The sequence below is a fragment of the Carassius gibelio genome, chromosome B13 (assembly GCF_023724105.1).
Source record: "Carassius gibelio isolate Cgi1373 ecotype wild population from Czech Republic chromosome B13, carGib1.2-hapl.c, whole genome shotgun sequence".
Classification (NCBI taxonomy): domain Eukaryota; kingdom Metazoa; phylum Chordata; class Actinopteri; order Cypriniformes; family Cyprinidae; genus Carassius; species Carassius gibelio.
Genome location: NC_068408.1, coordinates 28,242,348 through 28,267,676, shown reverse-complemented (window position 1 = coordinate 28,267,676; position 25,329 = coordinate 28,242,348). Strand labels below are relative to the sequence as shown.

General features: G+C 41.4%; 1 protein-coding gene across 1 annotated transcript in view; it reads right to left on the bottom strand.

Annotated features, from left to right (window-relative positions):
* plpp4 (phospholipid phosphatase 4) overlaps positions 1–25,329 on the bottom strand; it is a 216,857-nt gene that overhangs the window by 28,208 nt on the left and 163,320 nt on the right. Inside the window, exon 6 of the mRNA XM_052572136.1 lies at positions 24,016–24,186. Coding sequence (XP_052428096.1) covers positions 24,016–24,186 — 171 coding nt within the window. The remainder of the gene's footprint in view (positions 1–24,015; positions 24,187–25,329) is intronic.

The window sequence follows — 25,329 nt, the reverse complement described above, 5'->3', positions numbered from 1 at the left end:
CTGGGCACAGCTTAAGGCCCTTGCTTTGGTCGTGATGACCGTACTTTAGTCTAGCTCCATTTGCAGCTGCCATGTGTTACAAGCTGCTCCCCAGTCTTATGAGGGGGCACACAACTCGCCACACTCTCTCTTTGAACCTCCTACCCCAGAGGAGCTGGATCGGGTCGGGCCTGTTTATTTATTTATTTTTTGACAGCCCTGACACTTGAGCACAGTGAGTGAGAAACATATTAAAAGTCTCCTCCTGCCATTCAGATTTTTTGAGATCAGCCTGATACGCCTGCAGACCCTATGGTGTGCAGGGCAGCACTAGTCTGACCCACAGCATGAAATGCGTTCCATCCAAGTGTAGATGCTGCTACAGTACGTGGCTTAGCAGGGAACAATTGCTGTCTTTTCATATATATATATATATATTTTGTTGGAGCCATACTTGCTTTCTTTATTATGGTTTGAGGCAAATTATGATAATAATGTGTTTTGTTAACAATAGTTTGGTGTGGTTATGTTACATTTGTTTATATTCAGATTTTCTTGCTTTAATATTGCTTTGGTTTTGGTTTTCTATGAGTGCAACATGGAGGCATGCGTTACTGAACACACCCACCAGCAAACAGGTGAATGCAGCACCTGTTTTATGGGTTCAATCTAACACGGAACTCAGGTGTTTTGAAAGTGATTTGTCGTGGCTAGCGAGGTGCAGCCGTATATTTTCTTTGAACGCTAATTTATCCCGTAACAAACTTTGGATTATTCACTGAACAATCCATCACCCTCCCTGCTGTACGGTATAATACAATAAAACTACTTGAAATTCAGGTACAATTATTCACATGACATGCAATAAAAAACTTCAATATAATGAAACTGACTCTAGGAATTATGTTTGAGCACGTCAGCGACTGGCTGCAACAATAAGAATATTTCATAGTCAAAGAAAATTGGCTTGTGTTGCCTGCTAACCTTAGAAAGAACTTGAACATTTGGAAGAAGGAATTGTTTGCTTGAACTAAGTTGTACCCGATCTTCTGTTCCCAAATATCAACATATCGTGGGCCTGCTAGTCTGCTTGAATGAACTGAAATGCGCTATTCTCATTGGACGCGCGTTTTTAAACAACAGACATCATTTCATTGATAAAATTTGTAGCAATCTCAGCTGAATGAATGAACAAACCCGCACATTGTGAATATGAAGTTCTTGACGTTTCTGTTTGAGATTTGGGAGTGCAATGAGAAAATATTTGAATTGTATAACGAGATTGATTGAACATGGAGGAAGAGAGTCATGATAATGCTGATCAAACCGAGAGACTGGCAAAACTGAAAGCATCTCAACGTGCAAAAATGGGCATTTTGATGAGAAAGAAAAATTAAATAATGCCATTAATGAATGATGCGCAAAACGTGGAAACAGTCCAGTTAAAAATGGGAACTGAGTTTGATAAAGCTTATAATGACTTGCACAAAGTAAATGAGTCAATTAAAATGCTGTTGTCACCAAACAATGGTGAAATTGATCAAAATGAATGGTTTTTGCCAAAAATGACTGTCATAAACTAATTTAAAATGTATAATGAAAAATGGTTGTCGCAAACAAAAATGACTGATGATGAGGCTGAGGGGGAAGAAAATGATATTGCAAACACTGGTGATGCTCCTGTTATGGTCGATGTTCTTGTTACTGCTGATATTGCTGCTGGTCTGGATGAAATTGGTCCCATAGACAATATTTCCAAAGTGAAATCAAAGCACTCATGGTCATCACAACCATCCAAACATTACTCACGTTCATCAAGGTCTTCTACCTCATCCAAATCGTCTATTGCTTCTCTTAAAGTGCAACTTGAAAGTGAACAAGTGGAACTGGTTGTTAAAGCGGAAGCTCTTCAACAGAAGCAAGCTCTCGTCAGAAGGGAAGCTGCACTCAAAGCTGAAAAGGAGGAGTCTGAGTTAAAAACTAAGATGGCTGTAAATACAGCAAAGTTGAACCTTGTGAAAGGATACGAAATGCAACACGTCCCTGAAGGAATGAATCAAAATGAGAACATAGAAACTGGACTGTCTCATCAGTCAACTGGAACAGTTGTAGCCGCACTGGGTTGTACATAATAATTAACTCAAATGATATATAGGGAATTTGAATAATTAATCAGGAATATGATTAATATATATCTCATATGACAGTTACACTAAATTTTATTGAAGATGAAAAATAGCTCAATTGCATTTATCAATTTCTAATTTCTAATTTCTTACTGCTAAATTCAGAAAAAACAGAGGTGTTAATCATAGGGCCTAAAAACTCTGCTTGTAATAACCTAGAACACTGTCTAAGACTTGATGGTTGCTCTGTCAATTCTTCGTCATCAGTTAGGAACCTAGGTGTGCTACTTGATCACAATGTTTCCTTAGAAAGCCACGTTTTTAGCATTTGTAAAACTGCATTTTTCCATCTCAAAAATATATCTAAATTACGGCCTATGCTCTCAATGTCAAATGCAGAAATTATAATCCATGCATTTATGACTTCAAGGTTAGACTATTGTAATGCTTTATTGGGTGGTTGTTCTGCACGCTTGGTAAACAAACTACAGCTAGTCCAAAATGCAGCAGCAAGAGTTCTTACTAGAACCAGGAAGGATGACCATATTAGCCCGGTCCTGTCCACACTGCACTGGCTCCCTATCAAACATCGTATAGATTTTAAAATATTGCTTATTACTTATAAAGCCCTGAATGGTTTAGCACCTCAGTATTTGAATGAGCTCCTTTTACATTATACTCCTCTACGTCCGCTACATTCTCAAAACTTAGGCAATTTGATAATACCTAGAATATCAAAATCAACTACGGGCGGCAGATCCTTTTCCTATTTGGCGCCTAAACTCTGGAATAACCTACCTAACATTGTTCGGGAGGCAGACACACTCTTGCAGTTTAAATCTAGATTAAAGACCCATCTCTTTAACCTGGCATACACATAACATACTAATATGCTTTTAATATCCAAATCCGTTAAAGGATTTTTAGGCTGCATTAATTAGGTAAACCGGAACCGGAAACACTTCACATAACACCATACTTTCTACATCATTAGAAGAATGGCATCTACGCTAATATTTGTCTGTTTCTCTCTTGTTCCGAGGTCACCGTGGCCACCAGATCCAGTCTGTATCCAGATCAGAGGGTCACTGCAGTCACCCGGATCCAGTACGTATCCAGACCAGACGGTGGATCAGCACCTAGAAAGGACCTCTACTGCCCTGAAAGACAGCGGAGACCAGGACAACTAGAGCCCCAGATACAGATCCCCTGTAAAGACCTTGTCTCAGAGGAGCACCAGGACAAGACCACAGGAAACAGATGATTCTTCTGCACAATCTGACTTTGCTGCAGCCTGGAATTGAACTACTGGTTTCGTCTGGTAAGAGGAGAACTGGCCCCCCAACTGAGCCTGGTTTCTCCCAAGGTTTTTTTCTCCATTCTGTCACCGATGGAGTTTCGGTTCCTTGCCGCTGTCGCCTCTGGCTTGCTTAGTTGGGGTCACTTCATTTACAGCGATATGTCACGGTTCATGAACAGTACCTGTTTCCTGTGTCCTAGTACCTGCCTGAGTCTTCCTGTGTCTTCGTCGTCTTGGATCTTCACGCTTCTCTGGATTATTCGTTCACCTTCACGAGGATTGCGCACTCACCGGGATTCGAGGGATCATCACCGAAGCAAGCACCATCATCGTTGCCCACCAAGGTCCCTGTGTCACCGTGCCATCTGCCTTTTGTCCGCCCCTGTGTTGCCTTGTATTTCTGTGACTTCCTGATTTTTGAGCTTTGTTAATAAAAACACCTTGCGTTTACATCCTGTCTCTGTGTTACGTAACACGATATCATTGACTTGATTGCAAATAAATGCACAGACACTATTTAAACTGAACAGAGATGACATAACTGAATTCAATGATGAACTGCCTTTAACTATCATTTTGCATTATTGAGACACTGTTTTCCAAATGAATGTTGTTCAGTGCTTTGACGCAATGTATTTTGTTTAAAGCACTATATAAATAAAGGTGATTGATGATTGATCAATAACTCATTACAGGGCACTGTAATTCACTCATTAATATGTCAATATTCCATTCTTCATATCAATTATAGTGATATCTCTCACTGTAAATTACTGCAAATCAAACAGTGGTTTGTCCAGCAAACGGCCGTAAGATTAACTTATAAATTTTCAATAAAGTTATCACTTCTTATAATTCAAGGAAAAATATTATCTGGCCATGAAAACATTATCCTATCATTATGATAAATTTAGTTACTCAAAATAAACAGCATGTAGCTAAAGATCAGACACTTCATTGACTCGTCAGCAACTTTAACCATTTATACAGGATTAACCATTTTTATGCAATACACAAACATTCAAAATACATACTATTAATAAAATGACGAAGGTAAAGAACTTTAAGAAAGGTTTGTTGGTGTGTGTGTGCTTATATGTGTGAGTGTGTGTGTGGAATGTGGGGGGGTTTCGTGTCTCCTTTGAGGCTCGCAAGGGTATCGTAAATAATTTATATCCAGCCAGGCTGGCGCCAGGCCAGGCATTTAGTTTAGAAAGGTTTCATTTTATATGCCTGAATTCAACCCATGAATTGATGACCTGCATATATGTTACACCTCCCCCCTTTCGTCGGATGAAATCCCTGTGTGGACATCATCGGACGGCAATCATCAGGATGGGCAGATGACAGGTGAATCGTGATGGTCATGTAGCAGGTGGATCATGATGGCAGGTGGTTTAAGATGGCAGGTGGATCCTGGAGCTGAGGATTCAGCTTGATGAGGTTCGGTGTTGTCTTTGACTTGGCACCCCCCTTTCCGGGGATTCCATCGGAGACCTCCAGCCACAGTTGTCGTGAGTTTGGCTGTAGAGGTTTGCATCTCGTCGAGTGTCCTGTATAGGATGAAGGTCACGCCAAGAGTCAGGGTGTGACCAATGACAGTGGAGATGCACCGTGCAGTGTCGGCAGCAGTCCAGGCTCAGACCGCAGATGATGGGTTCAGAACGGGCTGTTGAGACAGTGCTTGGAGGGCTGTGTCGACGGGAGTAATGTCAATGTGTTGGGTGGTACCTTTCAGTACTTGGTCAAGCAGGTTGACAAGGGTGGCAGTGTCATGCTGGTTGTAGGTCAGTGTAGCTGTGCGCACAGGAGTGTTGACGAGCCATCTGTCACCCACAATCTCTGCTTGCGTTTCTGTGACGCAACCCGCAGATTCCTTCAGCGTTGTGTCTGAGGAAGGGTTTGCTAAGGCAGAGATAATGAATGTCTTTGGTCAAAGTACACATGTGCATGTTTGGGGCCAGGTACAGCTGTGTGTCGCTGTCGTGGTAGGCCACCACATCTGGAATGTGTGTCTTGGTGTGGGTATTGCTTTTCCACAACCTGACACTGACAATGTCTTTAAGTCTGTAGACTTGGCTTGACTCGCTGATGGGTTGGTTCAGGAGCACATTCACTTCTCTCTGTTTGGGGTTGACGTGCCGTAGGATGGCACAAGGCTTAAGGGTATCATGTATGGTGGGGTTTTACCCGTGGTTAGGCTGTCATCGGAAGAGCTAACCTCCCACAGCATGTCTGTTGTTAACGCTGTAAACAGCTGAGTCTGGGTAAAGTCATTCTGGAAGACAGTAAACAGTGGTTTCATGGAGTTTACGGTCTGGTTCGCTGCATTGACACTGGACATACCAATGTTAAACATTCTGGCGGCAGCAGCAGCTCTGAGCAAAGCTCCCGGGAACTGTTTGGAGCGGTGGTGGTGTCCACTTAACTCCATTTGTATAACAGTCACTTTCTCATGTTGGCTGAACATGTGTTTGGCATCAGCCTCAGTGTGAGTGAGGGAGTCCTCTCTCCATCAGACCCCTGTCCAGCTGTATTGGGTTACAGTGCTGGGGTAGTGTTCCCTGTCGTCGGTGATCAGGAGTCTCAGTGGTTTTCTCAGTGGCAGCTGTCCTCTCTTTGGCTGACAGCACAGCACGGCAAACCACAGCAGCATCCTGGTACAGATAATAGGGAGAGAGAGAGAGAAAGGGAAGAAAGAAACAAGGGCAGTCTCTTTGCTTTGTGGGCGGCGACTGGGTTTAGCTCACCCTGGCCCCTGTTTTGCCACATCTTGTTGCTGGCATGACGCTTGCTTCAGTGTTTTGTCAGTGGCTCAGGTGCTGCGTGGTGCAGCACATGCTGCGTCATGGAAATATATTGGCTTTATCCCCCTTTTGCACCGTGGCATTACAAGCCCTGGCATTGTGATGTCAGACGGTGCACAACCCACAATGTTGTTCTGGGCACGCAGCATGTTTTGTGTATCATGCAGTGGTCTGGGGCGTTGGTTGTCAGTGACTGTAGACTGGTTGCCAGGGTGGATGGAGGGGTCTGAGAGGTGGTAAAGCAAAGTCATTATGGAGGTTGCAGAAGCCTGCATGTCCGCTATATGTTGGTCTGTGTAGACAACGGAGCCTGCGTAAGCGATTCTGAGGTAGACAGTTTAGCTAGTAAAGTTCTCATGCTGTGTGTAATCACTTCAACCTTGAATGTGGGTGGGTGGGTTGGGAGTGACCACAGAATGTTGTTTAGTGCACCAATTTTGGCAAGGGTGTCAGTGTGATCTTTTAAGTCCTTGTCTCGACTTGGTAGCTTCGAGTGTCCTTTTCCCTTCTTCCAGTACACGGTCACATTGTATGTTTTTGTGATGTTATCACATTGCTGGAACAGGTGTTGGTGTTTGACATGCTTGTTGTTTGCAGTTTTGAAACCATTCCGTTTACAGCGTGGAAGATGGCACACAACACTGATTCTAGCATAGTTAGAGTCTGTACAGGCTTTGTTAAAACAGATGTTGAATTCAGCTGGTTAGTTGGCATAGTCGAACTGACACCTGTTGAAGGTGAACTGACGGTCGCCAAGTGTTAATGTCAGTTTGGTATTGAGAGGTGTAGCAGCTTCATCAGTCTCACTGATGTTCTGGTGGGAGACTGTGTATACTGCGAGGTGTTGTTCATCTGTCAGATCCATTCTGCACACCTGGTCTTTGCTCACCGACATGACAGATGTGATGGTGACAAATTTGAAGGGTGCAGTGAACAATGTGTTGTTTGTACTCCCTTCGGGTATCAGTGCAGGTGGAATGGGCTCAATGACAGGTAGTACTAGTTCAAAGTCATTAAATTCATGGCTCACTAGCCATCCCAGCCGGTAGGCCTTGGGAATGCTGATGTCCATTGCCGTGCAGTTATTGCACAGGATGTAGACTATACAAGATGACATTTCAGCGAGGGGTGTGGCTTCAAGTGTGAGTCCGAGTTCCACACATTCAGGTGAGGATTGGAAGAAACCAAGCGTGTGGTTTAAGGTTTGACCACATTGCAGGTTGAGCCGAACAGCGACCCCTTTGGCGTAAGCTGGTACCACCGTACCCTGTTTGTTGACTAAAGCACTATTCGGACGGGACTAGTTTTCTAAACTACGTTTGAGTTTCGATTCTTACCACCTGACGTCTGTGATTTTCATGTACCAATTCGGACGGGACTCGTATCTCTGTGTTTATTACAGAGGTGGGAGGGTCTGATTTGTGCATCTGGGCGTCACAGAGATCACGCGCTCTGTATGCGTGCATTGCATTCACTCAGAATGATTGCCTTAGTATTATTACACAATAAATACTAAATGGCTAGTATAGTAAAACCATGTTAATGTGTGGTTCCTTTAGTTTAACTTGTTTTCCTTTTCCTTTTTATTTTTTTATTAAATGTAAAGTTACATAAATGAACGTGATTAATCTTACCTGATGCTGATATTACAATAGCCGGTATTAACAGTTTACGCGATCTTGCTCTTGATTTTATTATTTGTATTATTTTTTTATTATTATTTATTTGCAGCTAAGCAAATATATCAAACATCCGCGCAGTAAGAGCATCTACGGTAATTCACGTTGGCCAAAACACACAAGGAAACGCGTTGTGAAATAAAATATCACCGGCAATCACAGACATTCGCATTCGGACGGGATTAGTTTTCTCAGAGGATCACTGAGTTTGCTGAAAAACGGTAGGTAATTTGCTCTGGAATTATCACAGAGGTTGTGTGAGAAAAACACAGACGTGGCAGATTCGGGCGGGATTAAAATCACCAAGTACGTCTGTGAAACGCAGATTTCTCTAACCTGTAAAACTAGTCCCGTCTGAATAGGGCTTAAGGCGCAGGGGCTTGAATTTGAACTTGAGCCACGGCTGGGTGCTGGGGTTCCCGTGACCTCTGTGACCTGGCAGTCTGGCTCTGGCAACCTGTGTGACTGGAGGGAAAGAGGTTCTCGCACTTGAGCAAAGTCTTTTAGCTGTTTGAAGTTCAGAAAAGGGTCATCATGGTCTAGCAGGTCTTTGTCGATGAGAAATGTATGAGTGTTCATTGGTGAGACATACATGGGATGTACTAGACTCATCAGACCGATTGTCAGGTGAATGGAAACAACCTGTTCAAACCGGATGTCATTCTGGCTGTACGACTGTACATTCAGTTCATAAGTTTGAGGTGTAAGAGTTCGATCTTGTCTCTTAGCTTCAAATTGGAGTCTTTTGAAAAGGTGAGATGAGATCACCGTCAGGTTTAGTCCTGTGTCGATCAGGTCTTCCATGCTGACTCCTTTTCGGCCCACCCCCTTTTTGACAAGGCTGCCCAGGAATGTTGTCATCAGCGCAGGCGTGACGATCGATGGGTGGTAAGGACCGGTCTTGTGTAGCTCGCTGCGAAGGCAGGTAGTCAAAACAGCATTTTCTGGTACCTTGTGTTTGTGGTACCTGGTGTGAGGACCTGTGATGTCTCGTTCAGGGTGTGCAGCTGTCAGCTGTGGAGTTTGGGTGATGCGGTCACCTTGTGATGTGACAGTTAGCTCTGTGGTCTATGGATGACGGGCAGTGTTCTGGGTGCTTGGCTCATCTTCCTTGCGAGTTTTCATGTAAAGAAGCTCTTTTAGCACTCTCAGGATCCCTGCTGTCTCAGACGTGGCTGCCCTGTGTTTTTCTGACGTGGGCTCAGGATTGAGCTTACCAGTGTCATGTCGAGAGTGGTTCCCCTGCCGGCTGTCGGGGCTTTGTGTCCTGGACGGTGGGGATAGGCTCTTTTTGGGTCGCAAGGCCCAGAATCGCCCGCTCTGGTGCATTGGACGAGCACCACCACGATTGTGTTGCGCTATGCTGGCTTGGAACTGTATTGACTCTCTGTAAAAATGTCTGTGACTGTGGTGTTGTAGGGTGCCCTCTAGGGTTAACTCCAAGCAGTGCTCAGAGACAGAGACTTTGGGGTTTTTCACAGTCTTTTCATGAATAGTCTTTTGCTTGGTGCAAGCTTTGTGGGCTAAGTTCCGTAACTCTTGTGTAGTCATGTTACGCAGACACGCTGAGACTCCGAGATGAAAACTCCAACTGGCATGTAGGTCTCTGAGGAACAGAGTTTTAAAGTCAACATCCTGTTCCATACCTGGTTCGTTGCATGCTCCGAAGTAGGCTTTTTGTAGCTGACTATAGAAAGTCTGTGGGTTTTCAAGTCGGCCCTGTTTGAGGTCCATAGCAATAAGGAGCCCATGGTCTGAGTCTGGATCATAGAATTCAAGAATCAAAGTTTGTAGCAGTTGCTGGTATTACGCTTTGACAGTCTCTGGTTGACGATCCAGAAAACAATGCACATCACGACTGGACGTGATTTTTAACAGATACAATGTGTTCACATCTGTCACGTTGGTTACAGTTTGCAAATGAAATTCAATGTCTTGTAAAGAAGCATGAACGTCCTGTCCTCCTGCAGGATCTGGATTGAATGTAGAGATGCTTCTGGCTAGCTTGTCAAGTTCTCTGTGAGCAATGCAGGGTTTAGTGGCATGCGTTCTCTGGAAGTGTTCTCTCCCCTCCATTGTTGACAAGTGTTCTTGTAAGCTGGCCGGTGATTCCTTGAGACGTGAGCTTACACCCCCTTTTTCAGCTTTGGGTTCTTGGCTGAAAGGGTTGGAGTGGCGGGCCGGGAGAAACTTTGTGGTGTGCGTTTCTCCGATCCATCCACTCTGTAATCTGTGAGATTGTCTCAGTTCTGTGTGAACAGTGTCAAGTTCATCTTGGAGCTCATCTTTCTGCAGAGTAAGCTCATTGATTTTAGCTCGGGCCGCTTGGAAGTGTGTTTTGCAGGCCCAGGTTTTATAGTCTCTTTCTTTCAGTTCAGTCTCTGCTCTTTTTAGGAGAGCGTCACCTTGCTAGAGTTTTTTTGTTGAGTTCTTTTCTGGCTTCTCTCTCCAGCTGTTCTCTTTGATCTGTGTCAAAGTTCAGTAGCCAATTAACTTGGGTCAACGAAGGACCTGAAATGGAGATTTGACAGACAGTAGCCTAGCGGGTCGCGTGATGACACCGGCTGCTGGTTGTCGCTCTACTATTTAACTTCCTTGGTGGCTCTCACAGGTTACTGTCTCTATGTGAAATCACAGAAACAAATCACAACAGAACAGAGAAAAAGATCAAAGTGAAACACAACACTTGAAATGAGATAAAAACAATAGAAACACAATGTGTTAGTGAGAATAAGGAGGCCTAAGCCTACTGCTAGGTTTTAAGATAGGGCCAACAGGTGAGTGGGCTACCTGGGTAGGAAACCTAGAAATATGGTGTGGCTTAAAGAAGCAAAAGGGTCAAACACTTACGGGGGAATATCTAATATTCTGTGGCTTATAATAAGTGGATGGGTTTTATCACATTTGGTCCACCTGGGTGAATTGAAGTCATTCAGGTGGAAACCAATGGCTTGGTCAACCTCTCCGGTGCTCCCCAAACACTCAGCCGCAGTGTCCCCGGTCCTCTGTTCCTCTGGCGTTGCACCCTCTCAAACAGCTTGTGACTTTTAACACAACCTTTGGAGTGCCAAATTGCTGATGTGTCCACTGCGTGCCGCTAACGGACAGAGACAAGAGGAACCGAGTTTCACTCGCAGCCTGTGTCGGTAACACCGGTCGGGCAGCCTTGCTCACTTGAAACCTGAGATGACTGTCCAATCACCAAGGGAGTTCTACAATCAAATACACAAAAGATGAACAAAGGAAACTTAAAGTTAATTAAGGTTTGGTTTGTTTAACATCAATTGAGTAAATATATATGTAGAAATGAGAGGTAACAGCTTTACCTAATAATAATAAAACAAAACAAAGGAATTATGATAATAATGGTAATTAACAAAATAACCTAAGCCAAAAGAGAGAAGAAAAATAATAAAAATCAAAATAAAAGACAGGAATGAAACAAGGGAGAAGAAGTAGCTGGTTTTCACCACAAGGTGGGAGTACTGCCTCTCTGTGCTTAACCTGGTGAGCAGAAAACTTAATTCAAATTAAAAATTCAATTAAAATAAGCATGTAAGAATTAAAAGAAAAAAATCTGAATAATATCCTATAATAACCAATGATAGCTGTAAGGTATCATTAATAATTATGAAATTAATCAAACAGGGTGAAATTAATCAAAAAGGGTAAAAGTGGACATGCAATTCAAAACAGAATGGAAAAGACAGAGATCTGTTAGTCGATTTAACAGGAGACTGCCACTAGATGGCTTACCTTCTAAGTGGGTCAATCAGTAGTTGACCTGAAACATGTAGATTTCCACTATTAAACAATTACATTTTAATTCAAATCAAGTTTGAACCAAACTCAAAGTAAATGTAAACAGTCAAAGGAAGGGAAAATTATTTTATTTCCCGGTAATAATATTCGCACGAGCAAAGCTGTAAATGCAAATAATTGGGTGAGAATTTAAACAGCTAATTCAATACCTCACAGGGGAAATAGAGATTAGAGATTAGCAATTAGAGCGCATTATCTGAAATGGCCACGGGATGGCGGAATTGCACTCATGCAAGCTGGAATCAGAAGGCAGGGCGTAACTTGAAACTTCTAAACAAAGAGCTCCCTCTGGTGTTCAGATAGCGGAATTACCATTTCAATATGACTTAGAATCTGATCGTTTGTCAGACTGATTTTCTGCATCAAAAATCACAAGTAACAAACAGGAAAAGGTTTTATGACCTTTGAGGTGCTATATTAAACAGAGTGAAGGAAGGATCCGTTCACTTCCAAAACACAAATGTAAAAAAATGGTTGGCTCCCATAAACATTTATCAAAATAGCACTTATGATTTAAATGTTTTAAGTTTAAAAGCCAGTTTTAGACCAGGAGTTTTTATAGTTTATTTTTGAATATAACTGTGGTTCACCACAAATTCAATAACGATATTTAATAAGCAAGGTCTTTTTAACTGAATAAGAGGAACATCGCTCATGTTCAGATTTACATGTTGCAACTAATAAAAGATTTCTTCATCTTTTAATTCTTCATATTAAAATGTTCTCACTGTAAAAAGATCTTGGTCTTTCTCAACAGGAGACTTTTAACATTATACTGCAGTTTACTTTCATAAAAAATAACAGTGACTATACTGTTAAGTTTCTATAAATACCTAACGTGCTGACTGATCAGCTTTTTGCCTCAGTCAGTTAGGAGTGAGTTCGCATCTTGCGACTTATCTCACAAGTAACGTTACATAAGTTCATAGCGCACGTGCAGAAATTATTAATAACCATATAAACGAAGTTTGAAATGACTGTGTTTCTCCACCAAAAATGTAGCCGCACTGGGTTGTACATAATAATTAACTCAAATGATATATAGGGAATTTGAATAATTATTCAGGAATATGCTTAATATATATCTCATATGACAGTTACACTAAATTTTATTGAAGATGAAAAATAGCTCAATTGCATTTATCGATAACTCATTACAGGGCACTGTAATTCACTCATTAATACGTTAATATTTCATTCTTCATATCAATTATAGTGATATCTCTTACTGTAAATTACTGCAAATCAAACAGTGGTTTGTCCAGCAAACGGCCGTAAGATTAACTTATCAATTTTCAATAAAGTTATCACTTCTTATAATTCAAAGAAAAATATTATCTGGCCATGAAAACATTATCCTATCATTATGATACATTTAGTAACTCAAAATAAACAGCATGTAGCTAAAGATCAGACACTTCATTGACTCGTAATGTGAGCGGTTTGGAGGCAATCATGAATATGTGGGTTTTAATAATTGAGTAAATACGTGTACGACAATACAGACAGTAAACTTTGTACAAGACATAACGGAATCCAAATAAGGGAGAGAAAGAGAGAGAGAGAGAGAGAGAGAAAGGACGAGAGAGGTGAGAGAGAGAGAGAGCGTTATCACAGACTAAGCTCAGTTATGCAAACTCACAGACAGTAACCCTTGAAAGACAACAACGAATCAAATCATAGACAAACTTTAAGCAGTATTTAAATCTCCATTGAGAATGATAATTGCACATGTCTCTTGTGATGCTTTGTGCGCTTGAGCAGCGTGAGCGTGGCTAGGCGTGTTCTCTCGTGCCTTCCGGGCCTGCTGCAGAATCGAGCGGTATTTGAAAGGTCCAACAAAGCAATGTTTCAGAATTCGTCTACCTCGTGTGGAGAGGCGAATAGGTGAATAAATTTAGAAATGAAAAGAAACAAAAACAACGGAAATGGAAGCTCCCGAAGGAGCCATGAGAACGGCTGTCCTCTCAGAGACGAAGAACGCCAGAGAAGCGTGGAAGCGAAGGGCAGAAGCTAAGAGCATCAAGAGAGGGTGGAACTTCCTGGGTCAATCCTTTATAGCTCGATGGGTTCACGCCTCTGAACAACCAATGAACGTCCGCGATCTGAAGTGGGAAAAAGTTCCTTTGTCTCTGGGGAAACACCCACTCTAAGTTATGGCTTATCAGATTTCAGCAGTGATATTCTAGCAAGTTCATAATTCCAGATTAATGCATTTTTCATTAATCTCCTTTATATAAGTGAGTCCGTCAAAGCATGACGATTAAACAGATAACAAAAATAACATACATAAATGATCAAAACATTCAAATGCAGAATTACACACATTTAAAGTTTGATTAGCACACGATAAAACTGCAGATACTCCAATTTATATGGGGAAACATCTACTCCACAAAAAGGCAATACTCAATACATTTAGCATACATTGAGAAAAAGGTAACTGGCTTTTTCCTGTCCTGTTTCCCAGTGGGATCATAAAGTTTTATGAGCTGGTCAGGGGTAGGGTTACAGAATCATGATTCTTATTTTAGAACATTAAAACTAGGATAAACATTTCCAAAGTATAAGTTTGCAAATTATACTCTTCACATAACCAGGATTAACCATTTTATGTAATGCACAAACATATTAAAAATACATATTATTAAAGGACTTACATAGAGAGCTTAAAGGAAAGTTTGTGTGTGTGTTTAGGAATGTTGGGTTTTCGTGTCTCCTTTGAGGCTGCTCACGTGACTCTGGAATTTCTTGTTTTAAATACTTAAAATCCAGCCAGGCCAGGCATTTAGTGTAAAAAGGTTTCATTTTATATGCCTGAATTCAAATTCTACAAGTGTCGGGTTTGCATTGTTTTAGATTCAACGAACCATGATTCATTAGTTCAGAACCCATGAATCGATGACCTGCATATCTGTTACACCTGTGTTCACACAACTGCCCTTAATTTTGGAAAGGAATGTAACATACAATTTTCAACCAGCTACATCAACTCAAAGGAAACCTGCTATACCAGCAAAGGATTTATCTGTTCGTTCAAAATACCCCCCCTTTTCAGACTCATTATGCACCTTTGGATCCCAATTACATTGCACCTGCCAGCCTACCTCCAGTAGGTGGCAGTAGAGAACAGAGAAATGTTGCATCTCATCAGAATCCAAAGCCTTCTACTTTTCAAGCTCTACCAAATATTCAACATGCATATGCAGCACGTGGTGCAGATGCACGTAAAGCTGCTGACTATTTAACATTTCTGCAAGATAAACAATACCAACAACCTCCAGTGTTGCAAAACACAACCAAAAGGAATGAATTTGACAATGTCATGACTTTAATGGAAAAACAAAACAAAATTACAGAAACTTTCATTACACAACAAGGTCAACATTCCTTACCATCAGTTGTAATTCCCGTTTTCAAAGGTGATCCTTTGGACTACCAATTCTTCATAAGAGCTTTTGATTATGGAATTGAAAAGAAAACTAAAAACAATCAGGATAGGCTGTATTTTCTGGAGCAATTTACAGCTGGTCACCCTAAAGAACTTGTGCACAGTTGCCAATTCATGGATCCGGAACGAGGTTATGCTAAAGCCAAGGAACTTCTCAAAAAACACTTTGGTGATGAGCACAATATTGCCACTTCATATTTGAATAAAGTGCTCAAATGGCCATTGATCAGATCTGAGGATGCAGATGCATTACAAACTTATTCTGTGTTTCTCAATGGTTGTCTGAGAGCTATGTCTTCTGTTCAGTACATGGGAGAATTGGATCATCCAACTAATTTGAAGGCCATTCTCAGTAAACTGCTATACAAAATCCAAGAACGATGGCGAGTAAAAGCTTACGAATTACATGAATGTAATGGCCATAGAGCAACGTTTTCTGACTTGACAGACTTCATAACCCAACAATCTAGGATCTTGTCACATCCGTTGTTTGGAAGTCTGAATGCTACACAAGCGAGAAAACCTGAACCTGCACAGACAACAATGCTCAGAGAAAGAAGGCCCAGACATGGATTTACTGGGTTCGCAACCAGTGCGGAGCCGATGTGTAGCAGCAGTCCTGTGACACAAAAGAAAATGGTGAAAGAGTGTTTGTTTTGCCGTGCAGATCATCATCTAAGCTCTTGCAAACAGTTGAAAAGCAAAAACAGGAACATAAATCGGAAATTCTTCTGAAAAAAAGAGTATGTTGGATGTTTTGAGGTAGGTCACATGAGCAAATATTGCCAAAGTAGGCTTACCTGTCATGTATGCTCTCTTAAGCATCCTATTATCTTGCACATCAACAACACCAGTGTGCAGAAGAATGACGGGGCTATAGCCAATGTTCAGACCTATACATGTCAAGCAGACATGTGGAGAGAAACTGGGGCCGGAGACACGGCATGCAATCTTGCCATAGTGCCGGTTAAAGTCAAACTAAAGAAAAGTGACAAAGTAATTTGCACACATGCCTTTATGGACCCTGGGAGTTCTGCAAGCTTTTACACAGAATCCCTTCTGAGGCAACTGCAGACAACAAGGACAAGAATCATGTTAAGAACAATGAACAAGGAAAAAGTGGTTGATACATCTGTGGTGGCAGACATGGAAATCAGTGGACTGGACAATGATGACTTCTTTGACTTGCCAGAGATATATTCGAACCCTGACATTCATGTAAAGGCTGAAAATATCCCCAATCAGGAAGATATTGCTCAATGGGAATATCTCCATGATGTGAACATTCCACAGGTAAATGCAGAAATTCGTTTACTCATCAGAAACAATGTTCCTAAGATATTGGAACCATGGCGGATAATTAACAGCCAGGGAAATGGTCCCTATGCAATAAAAACAACTCTGGGATGGACAGTTAATGGACCACTCATAAAGCACATGGAAAGATGTTACTGCGAACTGAATTTCTGTAGTGAAAATTTAGGAATTGCTGCAGCAACAAATGAAAGTAGATTCCCCAGAGTGCCAGAAGGTGGAGCATTTGGAGATGTCTCAAGAGGATAAAATGTTCATGCAGTTGGTCTCTAACTCTGTGAAACTGCATGAAGGACATTACAGCATTGGACTGCCCTTGAAGGATGCAGATGTGGCATTTCCCAATAACCGCTGCCTTGCTGAGCAAAGAGCTATAAGTCTAAAGAGGAAGCTGTTGAGAAACAGCCAATTCTATGAGGACTACAAAACATTTATGGCTGAAACTCTGAGAAAAGGCTTGGCAGTCCAAATACCATCAGAGGAGGAGCAAAAGAGGACAAATGAAGGGCGAAAGTGGTATATTGCTCACCACGGAGTGTACCACCCTAAAAAAGACTCAAACTGAGGGTAGTATTTGATTGTGGAGCTACCTACCAAGGTGTGTCTCTAAACTCGTGACTTCTACAAGGCCCGCATCTCACCAACAATCTTATTGGGGTCCTCACTAGATTTCGCCAAAATCCTGTTGCCTTCATTACCGGTTTTGAATCCATGTTTCATCAGGTGCATGTATCCGAGGAAGACTCGGATCTCTTGAGATTCTTGTGATGGCCTGATGGGGACTTGGACATGGCGCTTGAAGAATACAAAATGGTTGTGCACATCTTTGGGGCTACATCTTCTCCAAGCTGTGCGACTTTTGCATTGCAGCAATGTGCCAGAGACAATATTGGCAAATTTGACCCAGATGTTACACACACTGTGCTCAGGAATTTTTACGTGGACAACTGCTTAAAGTCTGTGAATACTGAGCAAGAGGCAGTACAATTTGCAGGACAGCTCACCCAACTGTGTGCCTCAGGTGGTTTCACGCTGAACAAATGGGTTAGTAATAGCCGAACAGTGCTTGCATCCCTTCCAGAGCGAAGCTTAACTCAGGAGCTGAAAGACTTAGACTTGGACAAGGATGCATTGCCAATAGAAAGAGCTCTTGGAGTTCAATGGTGTGCAGTCTGGCTCGTTTGTCTTCAAAATCCAACTTCAAAATCCAACTCAAAGACGTTCCATCCAAGAAGGGGCTTGTTGTCTATGATAAGCTCTATATACGATCCTCTAGGTATTTTGGCACCTGTCATCCTCGTTGCAAAACAGGTATTGCAAGAACTGTGTGGCTTGAAGCTAGGATGGGACGACCAAATACCTGAACATCTGGAAAAAAGATGGCTGAAATGGGTATCCAACCTGTCTCTATTAGAGAAAGTCCAAGTCAGAAGATGCTTTACACCTGAGCAGTTTGGAGGCCTCATATCTGGACAGCTTCATCATTTCGCAGATGCGAGTGAGAGTGGTTTTGGCACTGTATCTTACCTACGGCTTGTAAATCATGAGCATGAGATTTGTTGCGCCTTTATCATGGGTAAGGCCAGAGTGGTGCCATTGAAACCTATTACCATCCCACGGCTTGAGCTCACAGCCGCTGCAATGGCAATACGAATGGACAAAGTGCTGCAAGAAGAGCTTGAACTCCCTCTGGAGCCTTCTGTTTTCTGGACAGACAGTACCTCTGTACTCAAATACATACTTTCGTTGCCAACAGAGTTGCCATCATCCACGCAGCATCGGAAGTAACACAGTGGAGGTATGTCAAAGGCACTATAAACCCTGCTGATAGTGCATCAAGAGGCTTGTCTGCAACACAGTTCTTACAATCTAAGTGGATACAAGGCCCTGCATTCTTGCAGCAACTGGAGGCAGAGTGGCACAGTTCCCAGAGATCACATTGACAAAACACGATCCAGAAGTGAAAGTGTTCACTATCAGTATTTCCACCTTGGACGAATCTGCAAAAACAATCACAAAAATTCATCACTCAAAGCTGTTGCTTGGATGTTGATGATAAAGGTAGAACTGAAAAGGATTTGCAAAAAGAAAAAGGAAAGTAAAGAGCCACTTGAAGTGAAAGGATGCAGTAAAGGTTTACTGTGTTAGGAAATATTGTAGGATGCTGAAAAAGCTATAGTGCAATTCTGTCAATATATGGAGTACAAACATGAACTGGAATGTCTGACAAAAGGAATGACTGTGAAAAAGAACAGTCACATACAAAAGCTTACCCCTACTCTTCAAGATGGTGTAATAAGAGTCGGTGGAAGGTTGGTAAGGTCAGCAATGCCATCTGAAGCCCAGCATCCAGCCATTCTGCCAAGTAGTGTTGTCACGGTACTAAAATTTCAGTATTCGGTACCGATACCAGTGAAAATCCACGGTTCTCTGTACCAATTTGGGTACCAAAGCAAAACACAAAAATATGCTAATTTTAAAAAAATAACTTTTTTATCACTAAAAATAAAACCAATACCATTCTTTATACTTATTTACAAGTTTTTCTACAAGTTATGTAATTATAATAATATATAATTATATTTAAGACTGGTGGTGATGCTTAAGATATTTTTGGTCATTGAGGGTTTCTGTAAAAAAAATAGTAATAGATCATATTAATTATTATTAAAAGATAATACTACCACTAATTCTACTATCATACAAATGTATATACAATGCACTATGAATTGATGAGCTGCTGGGTTCATGAATATTGATCACGTTGTATGTGTTCGGTCAAACTGATTTGCTGAAATCAAAACAGGGACGGTACCAGATCAGCGCCAGCCAATGAAATTGCCATTTGTGCATTAGCTCCGCCCACTACCGGAGAAACCGGTATGTCTTCTGCTTGCTCGAAAATGAATACGACTAATTCTAAATGAACTCCATTATTTTGACAGGAGAAGACAACAAAGAATAGTTCAAATATAGCGTGTCGATTCAGCATGGTAAGACTCTCGCTCTCTCTCTCTTTGCATGTGTGAGAAACAGTGCTATTAGTAAAGCGACTGTGAGCCGTGTGCCTTCACAAAGAGTTTACAGAGCATCAAATACACGTGCGCTGTGCATCCATTGAGATGAACTGAAAAATACAGATCGCTTGATGGAGAGAGAACTCTGAAGCTCAGATGCTGAAATTAATGCAAGCGTCATGCGCTTCAGTCTATGTAGTAAACAAACCCGCACGTCTCTGCCATTCATTCATTCACACAGAGACGCGCAGAACAAACAACTTTTGTGGCTTAACATTTACAGATACTGGTCCATATGGAGATTTGATTTGATTAATTTATGCTGACTTTGACAATTTTAACTCTGTCAAATTCCATGACTGTCCATATTATAATGTAAGTTTCATTTTCATGACTGGATTTTGAGATTCCGTCCTCGTTTTCTGCTTCGCGGAAATTATAGCGCTGAAGCGGGTTTGAATGGGACCTCGGTACTACCGGTACTTAAAGAAACCTGGTACCGTCACATAAAAAAAACTTAGTACCGACTTGGTACCGAAGTACCGGGTCTTTTGACTAGGGGTGCTCCGATCACGATCGGCTGATCGTTATGCGCATCTCGTCAGTAAAGCCGGTTCTCTAATCAGCGGATAATTCCATCAGGTGCGTGATAGAGAAGATGCGCAAATCCACTTCATTTTCAGCTTTTTTTGCCGCATCTTCTCAATTAACAACGGCTCTGTGTAGTAACAGCTGCTCTATGTGAAATCATGCACCTGATGGAATTAACCGCTGATTAAAGAACCGTCTTTACTGACGAGATGCGCATTAACGATCGGCCGATCGTGATCGGAGCACCCCTACTTTTGACAACACTACTGCCAAGACACCATCATGTGATGACACTCATTATTAGGCATGCTCATGAAACTGTCGGACACAGTGGTCGAAACCTTACACTTTCACATTTAAGACAGAAGTATTGGATACCAAAGGCCAACTCTGCAGTTAGGAATGTGATCAGCAAATGCGTCCACTGCAGAAGAGAAAGCTGTGTTAAAGTTAAACAGTACATGTCAGACTTGCCTCAAGAAAGACTATCAGCTGACGAACCACCATTTACCAATTTAGGCATCGACTACTTTGGATCTTTTGAAATCAAAAGAGGACGGACTACATTGAAACGGCATGGTGTGATCTGGACAATTCAAAGATCCATGCCGCATTACTCAAAAGGGGCATTTCCTGGACTTTCAACCCACCCACTGGATCCCATCATGGTGGAATTTGGGAAAGACCAATAAAAACTGTCAGATGCATTCTTACAGCAAGAACAGGCTCTGGGTGAGGAAAGATTGGCTACTTTACTATGTGAAGTTGAAGCCATAATCAATGACAGACCCATTTGCAAAGCTTCTGATGACCCTCTAGACTTGGAGCCTCTCACACCAAACCACCTCTTACTTCTCAGAGGAAAGCCTTCCCTACCACCTGGTATTCTGCTCAAATGACTGCAATGGCAAGAAGAGATGGCGCCAAGTGCAGTACATGGCAAATCTTTTCAAAAGAATATTTGCCAGAGTTACAAGAGAGACAGAAGTGGACAACAAAACAGAGAAATCTTGCTGTTGGAGACATTATATTGATAGTGGATGACTCTGCTCCAAGGAACTCGTGGCTCATGGGCTGCGTAACCCAAACTTTACCAGATAGAAGGGGGTTTGTGCAAACCAAGACCAACACCTTGATAAGGCCGATCTCAAAACTTGCCTTACTTCTGGAAGCCACTGACTGAGATTGACGAGCCTTCTTTCTATCTCTTTTTCTATCTCTGTCCCTCTTTTCTCTTGTCCTTTCACTTGACGTTTACACTGATTTTTGATTAACTGATTTTGATGAACTGATTTTTTATGAACTGATGCATTGCGTCTACTAAAAAAAAAAAAAAGGAGTGTGTTGGTAAACTGGTTGTACATTTCTGTAAATATTATCTGTCTCCTATAGTATGTTTGTAATTGTACTGTTTTTTCACAGAACAATTAGGGGCCGGTATGTTGGAGCCATACTTGCTTTCTTTATTATGGTTTGAGGCGAATTATGATAATAATGTGTTTTGTTAACAATAGTTAGGTGTGGTTATGCTACATTTGTTTGTATATTCAGATTTTCTTGCTTTAATATTGCTTTGCTTTTTTTTTTTTTACTGAACCCGCCCACCAGCAAACAGGTGACTGCAGCACCTGCTTTAATGGGTTCAATCTAACACGTAGCTCAGGTGTTTTGAAAGTTTTTTGTCGTGGCTAGCGAGGTGCAGCAGTATATTTTCTTTGAACGCTCGTTTATCCCGTAACAAATTTTGGATTATTCACCGAAAGCTCCATCACCCTCCCTGCTGTACGGTAGGACAATAAAACTACTGGAAATTCAGGTACAATTATTCACATGACATGCAATAAAAAACTTCAATGGAATGAAACGGACTCGAGGAATTATGTTTGAGCACGTCAGCGACTGGCTGCAACATATTTTATATAATTTTTTTTATTCCTCATCATAATCATCATCATTTATTTATATTTTTATTTAAATGATGTTGCTCCAATGGGGAAGAGATAGCAGCTAGCGTCTCTATCACCTATGAAATCATAATGTACAAAATCTAATTTTAAGGCTTTAATCTGGTCACTGCACGAGTCACCACCTAGTAACTCCTCATGTGCTTATAATCGCAAGAGGAGCGCTTGGAAAGAGCACTCTCAATGTCCATTTCAACAGAAGCTACAGCTACAGCAGCCTCTGCCTAATCCGAAGAAGTACATGGGCACGCTTCGAAGGTGGGTGCGAGAACTGTCCAATCTTTCCAGATCGGAGCGCGATCTTAATGAGCGGGAAGCAGCTCGTTCCTCGTGAGAGCAAAAAGCCTAGCATGGATAGGAAGTGAACCGCGGTGCTTAGAACTGCCACTCTAGAATGCGAAAGCAGCCTTTTTTTTTTTTAACAATAAACACTTCAGAGATCGGCCATGGAGAGCGAGGCACACATCTCATATACAATCAGCAAGAATAGTTAGAACTTTCATTTTCCTTTTTTTTTTATAACTCTCAACATTCTTCCTTTTAAACTAATACTTTCATCAGCGTGACACACACACACACACACACAATGCAGTCTCTGAAGACAAAGAAACCTGAGGGTGTTTCCATTTCACGTCTATTTACAACCTGCAGGTGCACATTATCAGTGACGTCACCTGCCAAGGTTATTTAAGCCAATTGTTGGCGTGTTTGACACACATGCTTCACAACCGGTCAAACAAAGAATTTTCTCATTAGCACTATTGAGCGCAGCATCGAGAGTAGCTTCTGATAGGGAACTGACATCGCGTTGTTTTCATATGGATTACTTTATGACAGAATATTTGTTTTCGGCAGCACTTGTTTAGTTTAAAAGTAGACGTCAAGCTTTCTATAGATATCTCTCTCATATATCCTCATTGAGTATTCACTGAGTTACAGTTAATTTTAACGACGCGTTTGTAACTGAAGATCAGCGCAGACAAAGGCTGCAGACAGCAAACCTTGTTTGTTATCTTTATTTTATAAGTGCACAACGTTTTGTTGTTATTATGTCTGTATACAAAAAAAGTACACCCTTTAGGGGTTAATCGACTTCAGAGGGTTAAAAACCTATATCTTAAACCTGGCTTACACATAACACACTAATACGCTTCTAATATCCAAATCCAGTAAAGGATTTTTACGTTGCATTAATTAGGTAAACCGGAACCGGGAACACTTCCCATAACACCCGATGTACTTGTTACTTCGTTAGAAGAATGGCATCTACGCTAATATTAGTCTGTTTCTCTCTAATTCCATGGTCACCGTAGCCACCAGATCTAGTCTGTATCCAGATCAGAGGGACACTGCAGTCACCCAGATCCAGTGTGGGTCAGCACCTAGAAAGGACCTCTATAGCCCTGAAAGACAGTGGAGACCAGGACAACTAGAAGAGCCCCAGAGACAGATCCCCCATAAAGACCTTGTCTCAGATGACCACCGGGACAAGCCCACAGGAAACAGATGATTTGCTGCAGCTTGGAATTGAACTGCTGGTTTCGTTTGGCCATAGAAGAACTGGCCCCTGACTGAGCCTGGTTTCTCCCAAGGTTTTTTCTCCATTCTGTCACCGATGGAGTTTTGGTTCCTTGCCACTGTCACCTCTGGTTTGCTTAGTTGGGGACACTTCATTTACAGTGATATCAATGACTTGATGGCAAATGATTGCACAGATACTATTTAAACTGAACTGAGCTGAATGATGACATCACTGAATTCAATGATGAACTGCTTTAAACTGTCATTTTGCATTGTTAACATCCTTTTTTCCTAATTAATGTTGTTCAGTTGCTTTGACAATCTTTTTGGTTTAAAGTGCTATATAAAAAAAGGTGACCTGACTTGACTTGACTGTCAGATGATGACACACATACTGACTAAGCAGTTGCATGCTTTTTTGGAACACTGCTGTAAACCTCTGACCTTGCCAGTGATGCTTGTAGTCGCAGGTGCGGGACAGAGCAATCATCATTGCACTGTAGAGAGGCAGGATCATGGCACAGAGACGCCAGCTGCACCCGCGTCCAGCAGCTGTGAAGCACTGCAACTTGCCTGCCAAGTATAATGAAGTAAAGCCCAGACCAGAAAAAGCAACTAAAACAAAAGGAGAGAGAAACAGAAATAGAAAATGTTTAAAGTAAATGCAAAGTCCTGTAAGAAACCATATAAAGCAGGAAACACATCATGTAAGAAAGCTCTTTTATATCTAAATTGTCTCTTAGACAGCAGTAATATTAAATAGAACTGCTGTCTCATCCTTCTGAAACAGAATCACTATAAAACACCCCAAATGTTCTAATCTTTCTAAATGCACAGAACAGAACTTGGATTCATTTTAATTCCATGAAAAGTCATAAAAGAAAATCAGATTTGTGAACACTCTTATTACTTTTCTACCCTAAAATTTTTAAATCTATATTTTACATTAACGATTCAATTCAAGTTTATCTGTATAGCGCTTTTTATGATACAAATCACTGCAAAGCAACTTTACAGAAAATTAAGTTTGTACAATATGTAGTAGTTGCTTGTCAGTGGTGGCTTTCAGTTTATGTGCATATAAAATCATTTTCATTTATTCAATTTCAGAAAAATTAATACAAGACGTAGTCAACCAGACGATGAACACTATTAACAGCAATCATTATATGATGCCATCACACTTGTAGCAATATTTGCTTGTTCTGTATGTTGTTTCAGGGTTAGCATCATCTGATGTCCTCTGAGGGGTTGGCATCATCTCTTCTCAGGTGTTCTGGATCCAGACTGGAGCTTGTGGAAATCCTAGTTATCACGGGATGTAAATATCGTGACAAAACAGAGAAACAAACAGAGACATAATTTGCATAGCTGGTGTTCCAAACAAGTAAAATTAATTATTTTAACCCAAGCTAAAGAATAATAATGCGCATTTGATCAGATACAACTGCAGTCACAGATTATGAGATGTGTTATTCGGTAGCTTGGTGAAAGAGATGATGTGTTTTTAATCTGAATTTAAACAGAGAGAAGGTGTCTGAACCCCGAACATTATCAGGAAGGCTATTTCAGAGTTTGGGAGCCAAACGCAAAAAAGCACCATCTCCTTTAGCGGACCTTGTTATCCTAGGAACTACCAAAAGTCCAGCGTTTTGTGACCTTAAGGAGCATGATGGATTGTAGCATGGTATAAGGCCAGTTAGGTAAACAGGAGCTAAACCATTTAGGGCCTTATAGGTAAGTAATAATAATCTGTAA